This window comes from Mycotypha africana, assembly GCF_025528875.1.
Source record: "Mycotypha africana strain NRRL 2978 chromosome Unknown BDF20scaffold_3, whole genome shotgun sequence".
Classification (NCBI taxonomy): domain Eukaryota; kingdom Fungi; phylum Mucoromycota; class Mucoromycetes; order Mucorales; family Mycotyphaceae; genus Mycotypha; species Mycotypha africana.
In genome coordinates this window covers 811,706-825,690 of record NW_026515727.1, presented here as the reverse complement: position 1 = coordinate 825,690, position 13,985 = coordinate 811,706, and the positions used below count along the sequence as shown (strand labels likewise).

At 36.9% G+C, this 13,985-nt stretch overlaps 6 protein-coding genes across 6 annotated transcripts; 3 read left to right on the top strand and 3 right to left on the bottom strand.

Annotated features, from left to right (window-relative positions):
- Positions 1–4: 4 nt before the first annotated feature.
- BDF20DRAFT_999262 (biotin-protein ligase) lies at positions 5–2,543 on the bottom strand. Its single transcript, XM_053085482.1, has 4 exons — positions 1,115–2,543; positions 968–1,038; positions 391–883; positions 5–316 (listed from the first exon to the last, which is right to left on the bottom strand). Exons 1-4 carry the CDS (start codon positions 2,416–2,418, stop codon positions 139–141), a joined length of 2,046 nt encoding a protein of 681 aa, XP_052938020.1. The 5' UTR covers positions 2,419–2,543; the 3' UTR covers positions 5–138.
- Positions 2,544–2,618: 75 nt separating this feature from the next.
- Positions 2,619–5,758, bottom strand: BDF20DRAFT_858657 (uncharacterized protein). The gene is made up of 5 exons (XM_053080420.1): positions 5,141–5,758; positions 3,928–5,074; positions 3,216–3,854; positions 3,061–3,104; positions 2,619–2,961 (listed from the first exon to the last, which is right to left on the bottom strand). The coding sequence occupies exons 1-5, from the start codon at positions 5,696–5,698 to the stop codon at positions 2,923–2,925; spliced, it is 2,427 nt and encodes an 808-aa protein (XP_052938019.1). The 5' UTR covers positions 5,699–5,758; the 3' UTR covers positions 2,619–2,922.
- A 588-nt stretch (positions 5,759–6,346) lies between these two features.
- Positions 6,347–7,059, top strand: BDF20DRAFT_371957 (ARID DNA-binding domain-containing protein). The gene is made up of 4 exons (XM_053075307.1): positions 6,347–6,519; positions 6,603–6,696; positions 6,781–6,885; positions 6,956–7,059. Exons 1-4 carry the CDS (start codon positions 6,431–6,433, stop codon positions 6,956–6,958), a joined length of 291 nt encoding a protein of 96 aa, XP_052938018.1. The 5' UTR covers positions 6,347–6,430; the 3' UTR covers positions 6,959–7,059.
- Positions 7,060–7,237: 178 nt separating this feature from the next.
- Positions 7,238–9,238, top strand: BDF20DRAFT_905241 (uncharacterized protein; the record flags this gene model as incomplete). Its single annotated transcript, XM_053083136.1, has 2 exons — positions 7,238–7,409; positions 7,482–9,238. The coding sequence occupies 2 exons, from the start codon at positions 7,238–7,240 to the stop codon at positions 9,236–9,238; spliced, it is 1,929 nt and encodes a 642-aa protein (XP_052938017.1).
- Positions 9,239–10,202: 964 nt separating this feature from the next.
- BDF20DRAFT_999259 (uncharacterized protein) lies at positions 10,203–11,524 on the top strand (the record flags this gene model as incomplete). The annotated part of the gene is made up of 2 exons (XM_053085481.1): positions 10,203–10,352; positions 10,441–11,524. The coding sequence occupies exons 1-2, from the start codon at positions 10,234–10,236 to the stop codon at positions 11,522–11,524; spliced, it is 1,203 nt and encodes a 400-aa protein (XP_052938016.1). The 5' UTR covers positions 10,203–10,233.
- Positions 11,525–12,132: 608 nt separating this feature from the next.
- Positions 12,133–13,901, bottom strand: BDF20DRAFT_858647 (uncharacterized protein). The gene has a single exon (XM_053080419.1). The coding sequence runs from the start codon at positions 13,842–13,844 to the stop codon at positions 12,177–12,179; it is 1,668 nt and encodes a 555-aa protein (XP_052938015.1). The 5' UTR covers positions 13,845–13,901; the 3' UTR covers positions 12,133–12,176.
- Between the last annotated feature and the right edge of the window lie 84 nt (positions 13,902–13,985).

The following is a 13,985-nucleotide window of genomic DNA, read 5'->3' as shown; positions in this document are numbered from 1 at the left end:
ACACGCTCAGTCAACTGCTCATGCTTAAACGCAATCGAGCATTTGGTCACTTTACTCAAAATCTGTTGCTCATTTATTGTTTTCTCGAAATTTGAAAGGAAAATTCTACAGTTTACCAACAATGATACAATTCAAATTTTATGTTTTCTTGATGATTAAACCCTTAAGCATATCGAAGCTATTCCCATCGGGTTGTAAAGTGAATCTCTGTCTAGGATTATTGATGCTGACTGCTTCTAGCATACCATAATCACTTGTAATGCCGGTAATCCTCACCTTTTCGTTATTATGGGTGGTTAATGTCACCAATTTGTCACTGAAGGTTTAATATTAAGTCAGTCGATCTATGACTTTCTCTAAAACGTTATAGTTACACTTTTTGACATTTACCTATGCAACCATCGACTATAATATTTGTCCAAGAACCATGGTCCGATTCCCTTTTCACAGAACTCCATATAATACTTTTCAAATACTACCAGAACATTTGCTGCCACATCCTCCTTTTCTAGCCTTTCCAGCTTGGGATCTGTTTCTTGAATAACATCATTTATGGAAACAGTAGGAAGCGGATTATCCAAATTCAAACCAAATCCAGCAACTAATAAGAATTCCTCACCAGCAAAACTGGAATTGACTAAGAGACCAGCTACTTTTTTCAATCCTTCATGCTTGGTTTCAGCATATACGTCGTTGGGCCATTTTACTCGTAGAGGAACATTCTCGTACCCCTTGCGTTCTCGAATACTGTCAACAACAGCAAGAGCCATAATGTACTGAATAAATACGACAGGCGCTTTCATAGAAAGCTGCGCACTGTGGCGTATTATAAAACTGCACTGCACCGCACCAACCTGTGATACCCACGAATTACAGCCACGACCTTTAAATAGTAAAGGGAAAACGACGGTCAATTGTTTACACTCATAACAATGCATTTTCTCTTTAGAATATGAGTTAACCTTACCTCTTCCCGAAATTTGCGTAGTAGCAATACAAACAGTGCCTGAGGGTAAAGCCTGAGCAAAGGTATAATTTCTATCATTTGTATAAAAAGGAAAACATTTTCACATGAGCAAATACCAAGCGAAAGGAACTGTCACTACTAACTTACTTGTCCAATATAGTCTGTGTGCTTGTTGTCACTGCTGAATAGAGCACAACATTACCAATATGATACCAAGCACCGCCTCCCCACTCTTGTTGTCTACAAATTTTCAATGCTTTGTAATATTTTTGAAGATCGAACATAGGCGTCATCGATATTTTAGGTGTAGCAGCAGCATTGGATATATTTCCTTCTGCTACTATAGTTGATGGGTATAAAATTCTTAAAATAGATGTCTTTTCTTCTGATGAACTCTCCAGAGATAGATCTTCTAACATCCTTTCTACTTCATTGCCGTTCTGCAAATCATCATTTAATTGCGATATATGAAAGGTATCGTTATTATCTCGCAATACAGACTGAGCATTTGTCTCCTTCAACAACCGATCCTTTACAGCTTGTAGTACTGGATAAGATAAAGCTGTGAGGTACAGAGGAGTTAGTGCAGGAGTCGATGTTTCTACTGCTGTTTCTGCTGAATTCATTTCTCGCGGTATTTCTTGAACTTTGAGACCGATGTTACGTAATGCATCCGTTAAAAATGCTCGACAGGCTGTTGCTGACTCTAGTATTTCTTTTTTGACAAGTTCCCCATGATCATTTTCTGACAAATCCAGTAAACTAACGTCGTATTCTGGATGAAAACCAAATAACACAGCGGAACCAGCTCCAATCTGACATTGTACGCCAGCAGCAGCAGAAACATCTGGTTGATGCCCTTCTTCCTTCTCGTTCAATCCACCCTTATCCTGATAAGTACACAATATTGTGACATTGTCATAGTTTTGAGCATTTACGAAATAACCACCACCATTATAATAAGATTTGAATTCTGTCGGCCTTCGAGAATCGTTGACTAGACTTGCTGCAGCCATTGTTCGAATCGAAACTGCTTTTGCTCCTTTCTCACTGTTATATACGAATCCAGGAAACATTGTTCCCTTGGATTGGCCTGGAAAGAATCCTAATTCTCTAGAGCCTGTTACTTCTATAGGTGACCCTTTTTCAAATTCGACACTTTTAGAAGCGTAATAAGCTCCAGCACAGAACCCTATATAGCGTCCTCCGCCATTCACATAATTTTTAATGCGGATGTTGGCTTTTCCATTAAGATCTTCACAGTAAGGCACATCACGACCGCCAGGAATAACAAGAAGAGAGCAGGTATCTTCCCAAGGGTCCTGTTGTAAATTGATCGCATCAACTTTCATAACATCGTAGGCATGACCCAAAATACCTTTCAGAGTTGAATAGGCTTGTTTGACAGAATTTTGAGAGGTACCATTGCCGCTGTAAATAAGGACATTCATGGCGCTGTTTTTACTCAAAGCTGAAGTAGAATAAAAGCGATTGGGTTGAGCTACTGAGCGAAGTAAAGGTATTGTGTTTAGGAGTTGAATGTTAAAGAGTCGTCTTTATACTTGGGGAGCTAAAGTGTTTAAAAGGGACCAAATTTTTCTGAAACATAGGAACAAATGGGGCAATTTTCAGTTTTTGGACCCAGTGGGGCAAAAAAAAAAAAAAAAATAGATAAGAAAAGAATGGCTTGTCTTTATTCATAAGCAGCAATTGCTATAGTGAGTATGGAATGGTTCTTAATAGAATTGATGAATGTAACGGAAACATTGCAATACAGAATGTGTATAATATATGTAGATTGTATATGTAAGTATAGAGGAACTTTTGTAAAAACATATTGAAATATAAAGTCAAAACTAATTGTATGTGAATAGAGTATAAGAGGGATAATGATACAATGATTGTAGAATAATGAACTTATAAGTGGTCTTTCGTTATTTTTGTGTAGAGGAACTCTAGTTAGACTGATGAGCAGTAACAATTCTGTGCAACTCCTGTAGGATATATTATAAATGGAGAAGGTAGGTAAGTTTGTCTATGTTTGGTTATATTATACTGAAGCAAATGTTAAAGCACGGCTAAGGCTACTTTACCTTTTCGAGGTCCTCAAGACTAGATAGGCTTTTGCCTTCATCCACTATTGAAAGATGATTGATCATCCCATTGGATTTACATGCTATTTCATAAGCATCCAAATATTGTGAACCATATTTGATCAAAGCTTCTAATTCATTTGTAGAGAACATACTTTTACCATTCTTGCTATTGTTTCTGGTAATGCTAGTATGGCCATTATCACTCACTATGCCATTTTTGGGTATGATAACTTCGTGATATACGAGAATATTGGGAAATTGCATTAAAGAATACTGTGTCTTTATCTGCTCTTTATCCTCCACAGTTGTACTTCGCAAGATACCATGAGGTAAATGGATATCAATCCCTCGTCCATTCCGAGACACAGACATAGGCGACTTGAAGTTAGGGTTGCTTTTATCGCTAAATTTCTGTTTTCTTTGCGATGATAAAGACGGCGTTGGCTTGTATTCCTTTAACTTGCTGTCAATGCGTTTCAGAATTTCCTCTGTGTGCTTATCGAGGTTTGTCATGACCGGATATGCGTGCGGTTGTTGAAGTGGTTGAGCTTCTGGAAATATTTTGCTATTATTTTTCACGGTTTTCAAAGCGCTATTGGAGGATGTTGATATAGAAGACGTAGAAGATGAGATTGAACTGGACTCCGTTGCAGTATTGTTTGCAGATAGAGGGTCTTCATTCACACTATTATTCCGTAATGCAAAGTAAAACTCCTTGTTTGGTCTTACATTGCTGTCTTCAATTCGTTTCAATATATTAGCTAAAACTTCCTTAGAATCGAGCAGTCTTTCTTTGAACGGCGATGAACAAATATTAGTCGACAGCAATACTTCAAAAAAACTAATCAAATTAATTCGAAATACCTTCACTATTTATGTTAAGCAACAAATTATATTGATGTTGATAAGCAGCATCAGGTATAATATGAAATTTAACCAAGGCTATTGATGTCAGCTGCTCAATCGTGAAGTGAGCAGGAATAGCAATCATTTTATCAATTCTTTCCATCTGTTTGTTATCCTTTTTCTTTCTCTGTCCACCTATATTGCCACTAGCTATTCTTCTTAATGTTTTATTGATGCCAGTTCTTCCATTTGCTGCTGGTACATCAACTGATGTTGTTAGTGACACTTTGACATAGACTTGTCCACTTCTGTCGTCTACTTGTTTAATACGTTTGTGCATGAAGAATTGTAATATAGGAGTATCGGATAATGTTGAAGTTTGAGGGGCTCCCTTTTTTGTTTTTTTGTTGATTCTACTATTGGTTTTTATTGAGAACGATAGAGAGAACTTTTCGAATTGTGGCAAAGAAGGCATGGGTGTTGTCAGATGGTCGGTCAACGATTCATGGATAATGAAAGGTTTATCTTGTGCATCTAATATTATTTCATCATTATCTCGTATCTTTACGGTTATGTAGTATTCAATACCACTGTTTCTAACAGAGTGAGAGTAGGATGAAGACAGGACACCTGCGGTTTGCTTCGTTTCAAGCTGCAAAATATGAAATTTGTCAAGAGCATCCATTAATAATTGTTCAACGTTCGTATTTTCGTGGATAAGCATAGAATGGTAAGTTGCGCCTATTACGTCGATATTGCCTGCATAAACTCTTATCACTTTTGATTTCTGCACCTGTTTCTCTTGACTCTCAATATCAATCTTTTGCAAAATATTTCTTTCCTGCGCAAGAATATCTTGTGATGGCTCGATATCAATCTCACAGCCATCAATCTCTTGCTCCTCTACGAATCCAGACGAGATAGCAGCTTTTCTCCTACCATCATCTATGCCCAGTTGCTCAACTTCGTCGTCAGTAGGTTCATCTAACATTTCTTCACTCCATTCTTCATACGTCTCAGCCTCAATTTCTTCACCATTATCAGCTACAATAAGAATTTGTAGTTGAACATTAACTGAAGTTGAAACCACTACTCTTTTCTTTTTTTTTGGCGTTCGATCAGCAGAGTTACTGTCAATTTTTGCCGAGTGTTCCACAAACGAGATCTATAGTAAATGTCAACCCTTAGTACAGTTATTTTATTCATCTTTACAGCATAAAATATACTTTACCTCGGCGTTCCTGTACTTATTCAATCTTGCTAACCTTTCGAAAGGTGTTTCAATGTTTTCAGCTGGTATATAACCGACTTCTGACGTCTCAAGGTCTCGTATCAACCACCAATACGAATTAGAATCATCCAATAAAGTCAAAGCGTCACCTTTCTTTACAGAAGCTTGCCCATTCACAGTGGCTTGAAACGAGTGTAAAGTGTAGACAAGATCAAAATTGATGTCTGCGTCTGGAATACTGGGCGAGGAACTATATTCAGAACTGAGCTCATTCTCGTCATCGTTTTCATTTTCTTCCTCCAAATAAGCATCATCATCTTCATCGTCTGAATTTTCATCATCATCATAGCTGTCAATTGTATTTTCCTCAAAGTTACCAAACTTTTCATCATCCTCTTCTTCTTCGAACAAATGTCGATGATGCATTGTTCGACGAATGTCTTGAACAACCTTGTCTTCTTCTTCGTCAATTTCATCTTCTTCCCTTATCAGTAAATCCGGCGACGGTGCCCATTTTCGTTGTGTACTTAACAGCAAATTTCTTGCTGCTGATGACATTTTATGATAACAAGGCAATAGCAGGCAAAATGATAAAGCAGGTACACACACACACACACGCCAAAAAAAAAAAAGAGATTAGAAAGAAAAGCAAAAGGCTTAATGGTTCCACACGCATCCTAAAAAAACTGAATAAGGGGGCCGAAAGTTTAATTTTGATCTGGCGCAACTTGTTACTAGTAGATGATGGTCGCTCACATGATAAAATACATTACATGACCGACAATTTCAATAAAATCGTATTAGAAAGAATACGTTCAATTAATCAGCGTAGAGAATATGCTTATAACAGTCAACATAAGTCAATTGAGAGAATGTAATAGAAGAATTTGAAATGCATTATACGTACTCATCTGAAACGTGTTGAAATCGCGTTACAAAAACCCAAGTTCGGATGATGCGGCACTGTCAATATATACATATCATGCGGTGCATAAGCATCAACAATATCCCCAAAAATTGCAGATTGTTATGCTACTCGTTCGTAAAACGTTAGATATTTCATTCATTCATACTATTTCACGAACGGCCAAAGCAAGTTTCCTTTTTTTAAGAGATCAAAGTTGCTGTATTTCAACATTATTTTTTATGTTTCAGTTGATAATTCAGGGCCAACAAAAATCCAGCATTTTCTTCAATTCTGCTTTTCTTTCTTTTTTGTTTATCAAATTTGAATGTCTTTTGCTGTGTAGAAAAACTTCAGTTGAAAAGCACCGTTGTTATCTTTCTGTCATGTCTAAAATAGTGACCGATGATATTGAACGAACAGGAGAGTATTGTCAATTTATTGAAAAATTAAATGAATTCCACCGAAGCAAAGGGTAAGTGCTGGTAATCCTAATCGAGAACAGATCACTTAGTTGCCAATGACTGAGACCTCTCCTTGATCATGTAACGCAAACAGCACAACGCTATTATCTGAACCTGTTTTAGGAGGGAAAAAAATAGATCTTCATAAACTGTATAATGTTGTTATAGCAGCAGGCGGTTTTAACGAGGTAATGTACTACAATCACAACGCGCATCAGGAAGAATCACGATCAATAAGTTAATCATCCTTGCTTCTTGCATACTCTTTTCAGGTCACAAAAAAACGCAGTTGGAAGCAGATTGGTAATGGTTTTGATTTTCCAGCCACTTGCACGAATTCGGCCTATATTCTGAAAGGTGTTTACATTCGAAATCTGGTAATATTTTACACCACCCTACATTGCCTCTGATCTTACTGTTATTATTAACGCATAAATTCTATCGAAGTAGCTTGGTTGGGAAGAAGAGAATGTATGGCATAAAGAATGGATACCGCCGGAAGAATTGAAAGGCCCTGAAGCACATAAAGCATCTACTTTAGCTGGTAAAAGTTTTAAGCGAAAACATCAAAAAAGTCAGCAGCAGCAGCAACTGCAGAATCAGGACAATCAAAGCCGTATGTATATCAACAACAATCTTTGAAGTACTATTTTGTATTAAGAGTTTTTGTCTTCATGCTTTTATTTCTATACAGTAGCGAACTACGAACCGTTTATTTTACCAAATAATATGGTGAAAGGATATCAAAGTGCATATAGTTCAGCACCAATTCTACCGTTGAACCTGATAACGAATACAGAACAGCATCAGTGTGCAATTTCGGAGCGTCATCATCGTGTACAGCCCAGTCAACATGTGCACTCTACCAATGGTTCTGATGTGGACATGGATTGTGCAAAAGGTAAGATGTCAATTCTAAGCAAAAAAATATATATATATTTATATAGCTATGTATACTCATTATCATCAACAGCAACACAATTCGACGAAAGTGCAAGGACTCAAATTATACCTGCCCTACAATCGAATGATGTAACTGATATAGAAGCTGCTCTTAACAGTATTGTCACCATTTCGTATGAAGTGCCGGAAAAGATTCTATTAACAGAGAATCCGAGTCTATTAAATACGTTGACAGAGATTGCGGACACATGCCTAAACGAAACCATGTTTGACGAAAACCCTGCACAAGCAGCCTACAATAACTCCAAAGTGTCGGAAACAACCTTACTGAAAATACTACACATTTTACGGAACTTTTCCTTCGTGGAATCTAATACTAGAGTATTTGCTGGAAACACAGCTTTCAAACAAATGTTACTCAAATGTCTTGTTACACCCTCTTTATCTCATTACAGCCATTGCATTGATATTCTAGAAAATATGACGCCCTTTATTGATTTAGGTCCTTTCGACTGCATTATTGGTTGCTTAAACCATCTCATCACCAACCTGACAGATCGATCTGTCATTCTTGGCTCAATACGTATTCTAACCATTTTGGCCAGTCGCTCTAATATGAATTTTCAGTACCTATTACCTACTTCTTCGCAAATTACCAACAAAATAACTCAATTCCTTATGATCCAAGACGAAGAGTTGATCGGCACATGCCTGGAGTATCTTTACCAATATAGTAAACTTTCAGTATCATTCGGCCAGCATTTGCTTTCACTTCATCATGGTGCTGATTTAGGCATTCTGATATCATTTTTAATGGCCCCTTGTAAATATTTCAAGCCTTTACTTTTATCTAACTCATCACATCGTCAGCAACCACCATTTCGGCAAAATATCGCAGAGACAATGAACTATAACAGTAAAGGTATTGGTAGTGACAGCGATGCAAAAGCACAGCCTCATCGGCGGCAGAATAATTATTGTTCACATGGCAGTACTCCTTGTGTGCCTAATCTCGAATTATACCAAACATTGGACGAGCCTTATCGCTGTTTGGGATGGTTAAAAGACAAATTCGAATTGGCTGGTCCAAATAACGAACTTTCACTCGATGACATGTATTTATTATACGAAACGCGGTTTGGTCATGAAAAAGCATTGCGGATTAAAGATTTTTATACTGTATTGAAGATTGCTTTCCCTATTGTCACGGATATTACTGGCGGACAAAGCACACCCATCACTACGACTCCAGCTGAACAGATTGACCAACAGCAACAATATTTTCAAAATGGAGCTCGATTGGAAGGTACCACTATTCGTGGTTTGCAGATAAAAATGTGTATTCTGCAAGATAACACCGAGTTGATGTGTCAATGGAATAACTGTTCTGAGAGTTTTCATGACGAGGAATTATTACAGAACCATATTTTAAACAAACATATGACATCTAGGAAGATCAATGGTAATGGATCATTTTCACCTTCTAGTTGTCAATGGAGTAATGATGGATTAGGAAATTCCTTTAGAGATAAACAAGAGTTATCATCGCATATCAAAGCTTCTCATTTTATGCAAAACGTACAACAAAAGCAGGTACAGCAACAACAGCAGAAGAATTTTGACAGCGTTAGCGGATTCGTCGATCATTCAGATATTCAAGGCGTGGCTTTGGTCGCCGCTCAATTACTCAATATTCTGTCACAGAGCACTGTTAATAGCCATATGCTTTTTATGCCTTACGAGCGAGAACTCATGCTGATGAAGAGAAAGAGACCGAAACTATCTCCGTTTATTGATGCAATTTTCTCCAACTTTCGTGTTTCCTAATTATCATCTACCTCATCCACGCAGTAAACAACATTATCAAGCGCCCTTTTTGTTGATAGTGTATATATAAAAATACCCTTTGTACGTACTTTTAAAATTCAACACACTAATATAGTATTTCTTTCCGTACGAAAGAGAACTAAACTTTTTTTCCCTCTCCAGTGTTGATGAGTAAATGTAACATACTAGCTAAAAATTATTGTTGACCGCCGCTTCTTGAAGTGAAGCGCGAGCGCATAAATATGGCCTATAACAAATATAACAGTCGTTGAAGCCAACGTATTTGATGCATGGAAGGAATCTCTAAAAAAAGAAGAAGAGCAGGGAAAAAAACGTTTAAATAGCATGGTAAACACAAACCTCTGTAGAAATGATATTCTTTGCTTGACGATGTATATAACACTAGTCGTCTTTAAAGGAAACGGTGGAAAGTGGAAGTTTGTGCATATTGATGAATTGCATTGTACAGAGCAAGAATAATTTATGTAATTGCATGGTATGAAACCAGCTGAAAGCGCTTACTGTCTTCTGGACACTGTTGTGTCAGAGTTACAAGTCAAGCGTACTAGTGAATTAAAATTCATCATGCAAACTAAGTATGAAAAGGCCGATTTTTATTATATGTTAGATTAATGTATGTTTAAAAATTGGTTATACGGCAGATACACACTATTCATAGTTTCTATGTTAATGTATGAGATAACACAATGGTATACAGAGATAGCGTAGAAGGGTTTTCTCAGCAAAAGAAACAACTATCTGTGGTAGTATAGCCTATGGTTCCCTCACCCTCTTGAAAAAAGGAAGGCGTGTTCATATGTGTATTTAATCGGTCAAATCTAGCCAATAACACAACTTCGGTTGAACGGCCATTCCTTGATGTTTTTGTGGGGTTAAGATTGCTGTACAGTAATAAATGTTGGTTTTTTTGTTCGCTTCTTCTTCTCCCCGTTGTAAACGATAACTGATTTGACAAATTTATAAGCTTTAGCAATATGGGATTTAATGAAATATATATACCATTATCGTCACTTATTGCAGAATATAAGCTGCTAACAAATTCGTCATTATGGAATCCTGCCTATAAAGAAAGTAGCAGCGTGGAACACTTGTCGTATATGTGGGGAGGTTGAATAAAATGACTTGAATACATTTCTTACGATATAGACACTCATACTAGTTCATGCAAAAGTTTTCACTAGATGTAATGAAAGTCTTAAAGAGGGGTTTTGCTTGGAGAACTTCTCATGGCGCTTATGGTATCGACAGCAACGGAAACATCAGCAACCAAATTCATTTTTCTTGGAAGCAACACCAGCAGAGCAAGCATCCGAAACTACAGTTGCTGCTAGATCGTCCGGTGCACATATTAATAAAAATGTGGTGAAAATCAAGAACATCTCGGAAGAATGTCAATATGAACAGCATAAACAGATCCCAGAAACACGTTCAACGCCTGATCTATCGAAATTAAACCTTAAATCAAACAAGCAGTCAACAAATAGTACAGCTGCAAAGGCAATTTGTGTCTCATCAACAAATGACGATCCTGATACCATTGTATTCAGTAATACCCTCACTAGCAGCACATTCACTGCTGCTGCATTCACTAATACTTCCTCTAATGACCATTTTCTTACGTCACTTTCGCAATATTGTCGAAGGAGAAAGAAGTTTTTCTTCATACCATCCTTTCCAAAAAGACGAACCAGCATTGCCGGTAGTAATACCACCAATGAAACTGATATGACCACAGAGAAAGACTATCATGATAAAAAAGATTTCAATGACCATACCGATTGTAGTGATTGTACAGAAATTGATGAAGATGCTGGGACTGATAATGATTCAGTAATAACCAAAACGGAATATACTTGTTATTATCAAGAACACCGTTACATTGAACAAAAACAACCACAGCAACATGATATCAACTTATCATACCTCCAACAACAATTAACCTTTGTGAAAAAAAACCCTTTTAAAATACATAAACCAGTATCATCCTTGTTGACGAGCATGCTGTTGACATCAACTCAGAGACAACAACAACCGCTTTCTGAAGAAGGACAGGAAAAGCGAAACAACACATCTTACCATTCCCCGGACAAGCAACAACATACTTTTGTTACCGATAAAAGATCCATATACTTGAACGATGCTCCTGCCGTCGCTATTATTGCCGACGATAATAACCATAATATTATTCATAATGATGGCCTTCGCCGTTGTCAATTTCGCTTTTACAACCGTCTAGATCAATTTTTCTTAAAGAGTAATCATTGAAAATGTTATTTAATAAATTCAAAAATCATATGCTACGTTTGTGAATAAACTTTTCTTATTTAACGTGTAAAAAATTAATGATCCTTAAGGATTCGCAACAATACAGCATAAGTACCATGCTAATGGCTATGTAGATTCTATGGTTATTATAATAGCCCCAATGTCTCAGTTTTTTTTTAGTTTTTTTTTTTTTTTTTAAAAATAAAATAAATTAGAGGCTAACTTGAGGTTAATGAAACTACTTGAGTTGTACTCTACGAAAAGTGATGCTTTTAGGTCAATCTTGGCTGCATCTAAAAGGCAGTTTTTGGGCAGGATTAATTTAAATCAAAGCAGCACATAGATGTCCATGAACTACTATTGTGCATTGGAAGTACTGTACTGCGCAATTATCAATTCTACCCTTGATACACATGAGACCCTGAAACCGACATTTTGAAAATGATATGGTGACTACAGCGGAAATACAAGAACGCCTATCGCGAACATTATACTGTAGTTGTTATGGGATAACTTGGAATATAGGAGAAATATAACTACTCGGCTATGAACATAGGAGTACAAAGGACTCAAAAATCCCTCTCACAATCAAATATACTAAAATGAACATACAGTTTTGATTTTTTTTATTTTTCAAATAGAAGCCTACTAACTACCAATCAGACATGGGTATAATTTGGCAATGAGCAGAGTCGATATCGCTGGTAGTAGTAATAATATCCGTCTGTACTTGAGCTGTCCATGCTGCAGTCTTTATGAAGTCGGATGAAGAAGGACCTATTAAGTAATCCATTCTTGCCAAAATCATCCAATCCATAAAGACTCGCGCGTAAAGTTTACGATATCTTTCTTCTTCAGAATCCGCAAACAAATTAAACTGACGATCAACACCTAAAACAGTGTCCTGTTTTTCATGATTCAAATCATTAAATCGATAGCGCTTTTCCTCAACGGCATGAATATATATACTGCTGTTCTTCTTGTTAAACTCAGATTTAACTTGCCGTAAAAGCGTTTCAGTGGATGTAGATACAAATACATGACAAGAAGTTCCTTCTTCTTTATCACACACGCGTACAGCATGCTGTACAGCACATTTCACTTGATTCGCTGCTGTTACTCTTAAGCCCACGCGGAACCAATCTTTTTTTGTATCGATAAATGATTGACTAACTTTTGTATTACGTGGATCTAAGGGCGATAAAACAGAGTTTCCAGTCAAAGAGAGATCAGTACCATCATGCCATAATTCAAATTTTCCCCCCATTAAATCATAATAAGGAGTGAGTAGTTCACGCATAGCCGGTGTCGGCTTAGAGAATAATAAACGGCTAATAATCCAAAAAGCATCAGATTGAGGCTGAGGTAAGTGATTTAAGCGATATTTGTCTCGTAGTGCTTTCATTGATGGGTTGCGGGTCATAGACATCCATTGCGGTACAACAGAAGAAGGAGAAGATACCGATGACCATGTATCAGTATTGGTATGTAAAATCGTAACACCTTTTACAGTATATTCTTGCAAAAAGTTGCGTTGTTCTAATTGTTCTTGATTTACTGCTTCTAAATAGTCTTCCATGGCTGACTTTACTTTTCTGTTGTTATTATTGCTGCTGCTGTCCTCTTCTAAAACTTTAGTAGTGGTACTAACTTTGCTTAGATAAAGTTTGGCTTGATCTACATTCATGCTCATATAATTTGGTGAAGACTCAAAAAACCATTCAAGTCGAACAGGTGAAGTCATATCGAATGCAAAGGCAGAACCTTGTTGAAGCATAGAAAAGTAATAGCTATTTGCAATACTTATAAGGCGTTGCTCTAAAGTGCCACAGTGGTTGCTGTTGTCATTTTTCTTTTCATGGTTGGCATCAGACATTTTCTGCTTATCAATATGTTCATTGTCATTTTCGTCATCTTTACAGCTATAAAGAAGTAAAAGAGGTGGGGTATCATAATAAGGTGTTCTATTAGCGACATAGCCTAGACGAATATGAGCCAACGCTGATGTTAGTATTTGTTGGTGCCGTATAGATAATCGATTGTATTTCATAAAAGGCATGCTTGAGTAAGCAAGGTAGGGCAATGGGGGCGATGAAGACGATGAGTGTTGTTGCTGTTGTGCTGATGTGTCTAAGATTGGTGTCAGTGTTGACAATGATGGAGTAGTAACGGGTGATTTGACATGAGTATTGGTCATCAAATTGGGTATACGTTTTCGTAGATTGGCTTGATCATAGTTGGAAATAACAAAAGCGAGAATGACAAAAAGAGAAAAAATAGCCAGCCATTGTTTTATTTTGATTGTTCGAAAATAGGACATTAAAGAGTAGAATTAAGAGTAATGGTAATAGTATAATTAGAAGAAATAAGTGGTTGTTAATAAATAGACGAAGAAAAAAGGAAGTGAAGGAGAACGATTAATTTATTCGCCGTTACACAATAATCTTTTTTACGAATATGG

What these genes read in the sequence shown, in the direction of transcription:
- BDF20DRAFT_999262 (XM_053085482.1), bottom strand. Translation starts at nt 2,418, where the DNA reads ATGAATGTCCTTATTTACAGCGGCAATGGTACCTCTCAAAATTCTGTC. An exon ending in ACACAGACTATATTGGACAA is followed by an intron (nt 1,039 to 1,114) that starts GTAAGTTAGTAG and finishes TACAAATGATAG; the next exon opens with AAATTATACCTTTGCTCAGG. An exon ending in TATAGTCGATGGTTGCATAG is followed by an intron (nt 317 to 390) that starts GTAAATGTCAAA and finishes TTAAACCTTCAG; the next exon opens with TGACAAATTGGTGACATTAA.
- BDF20DRAFT_858657 (XM_053080420.1), bottom strand. Translation starts at nt 5,698, where the DNA reads ATGTCATCAGCAGCAAGAAATTTGCTGTTAAGTACACAACGAAAATGG. An exon ending in ATAAGTACAGGAACGCCGAG is followed by an intron (nt 5,075 to 5,140) that starts GTAAAGTATATT and finishes CATTTACTATAG; the next exon opens with ATCTCGTTTGTGGAACACTC. An exon ending in CAATAGCAAGAATGGTAAAA is followed by an intron (nt 3,105 to 3,215) that starts GTATGTTCTCTA and finishes ATCTTTCAATAG; the next exon opens with TGGATGAAGGCAAAAGCCTA.
- BDF20DRAFT_371957 (XM_053075307.1), top strand. Translation starts at nt 6,431, where the DNA reads ATGTCTAAAATAGTGACCGATGATATTGAACGAACAGGAGAGTATTGT. An exon ending in GAATTCCACCGAAGCAAAGG is followed by an intron (nt 6,520 to 6,602) that starts GTAAGTGCTGGT and finishes TAACGCAAACAG; the next exon opens with CACAACGCTATTATCTGAAC. An exon ending in CAGCAGGCGGTTTTAACGAG is followed by an intron (nt 6,697 to 6,780) that starts GTAATGTACTAC and finishes TACTCTTTTCAG; the next exon opens with GTCACAAAAAAACGCAGTTG.
- BDF20DRAFT_858647 (XM_053080419.1), bottom strand. Translation starts at nt 13,844, where the DNA reads ATGTCCTATTTTCGAACAATCAAAATAAAACAATGGCTGGCTATTTTT.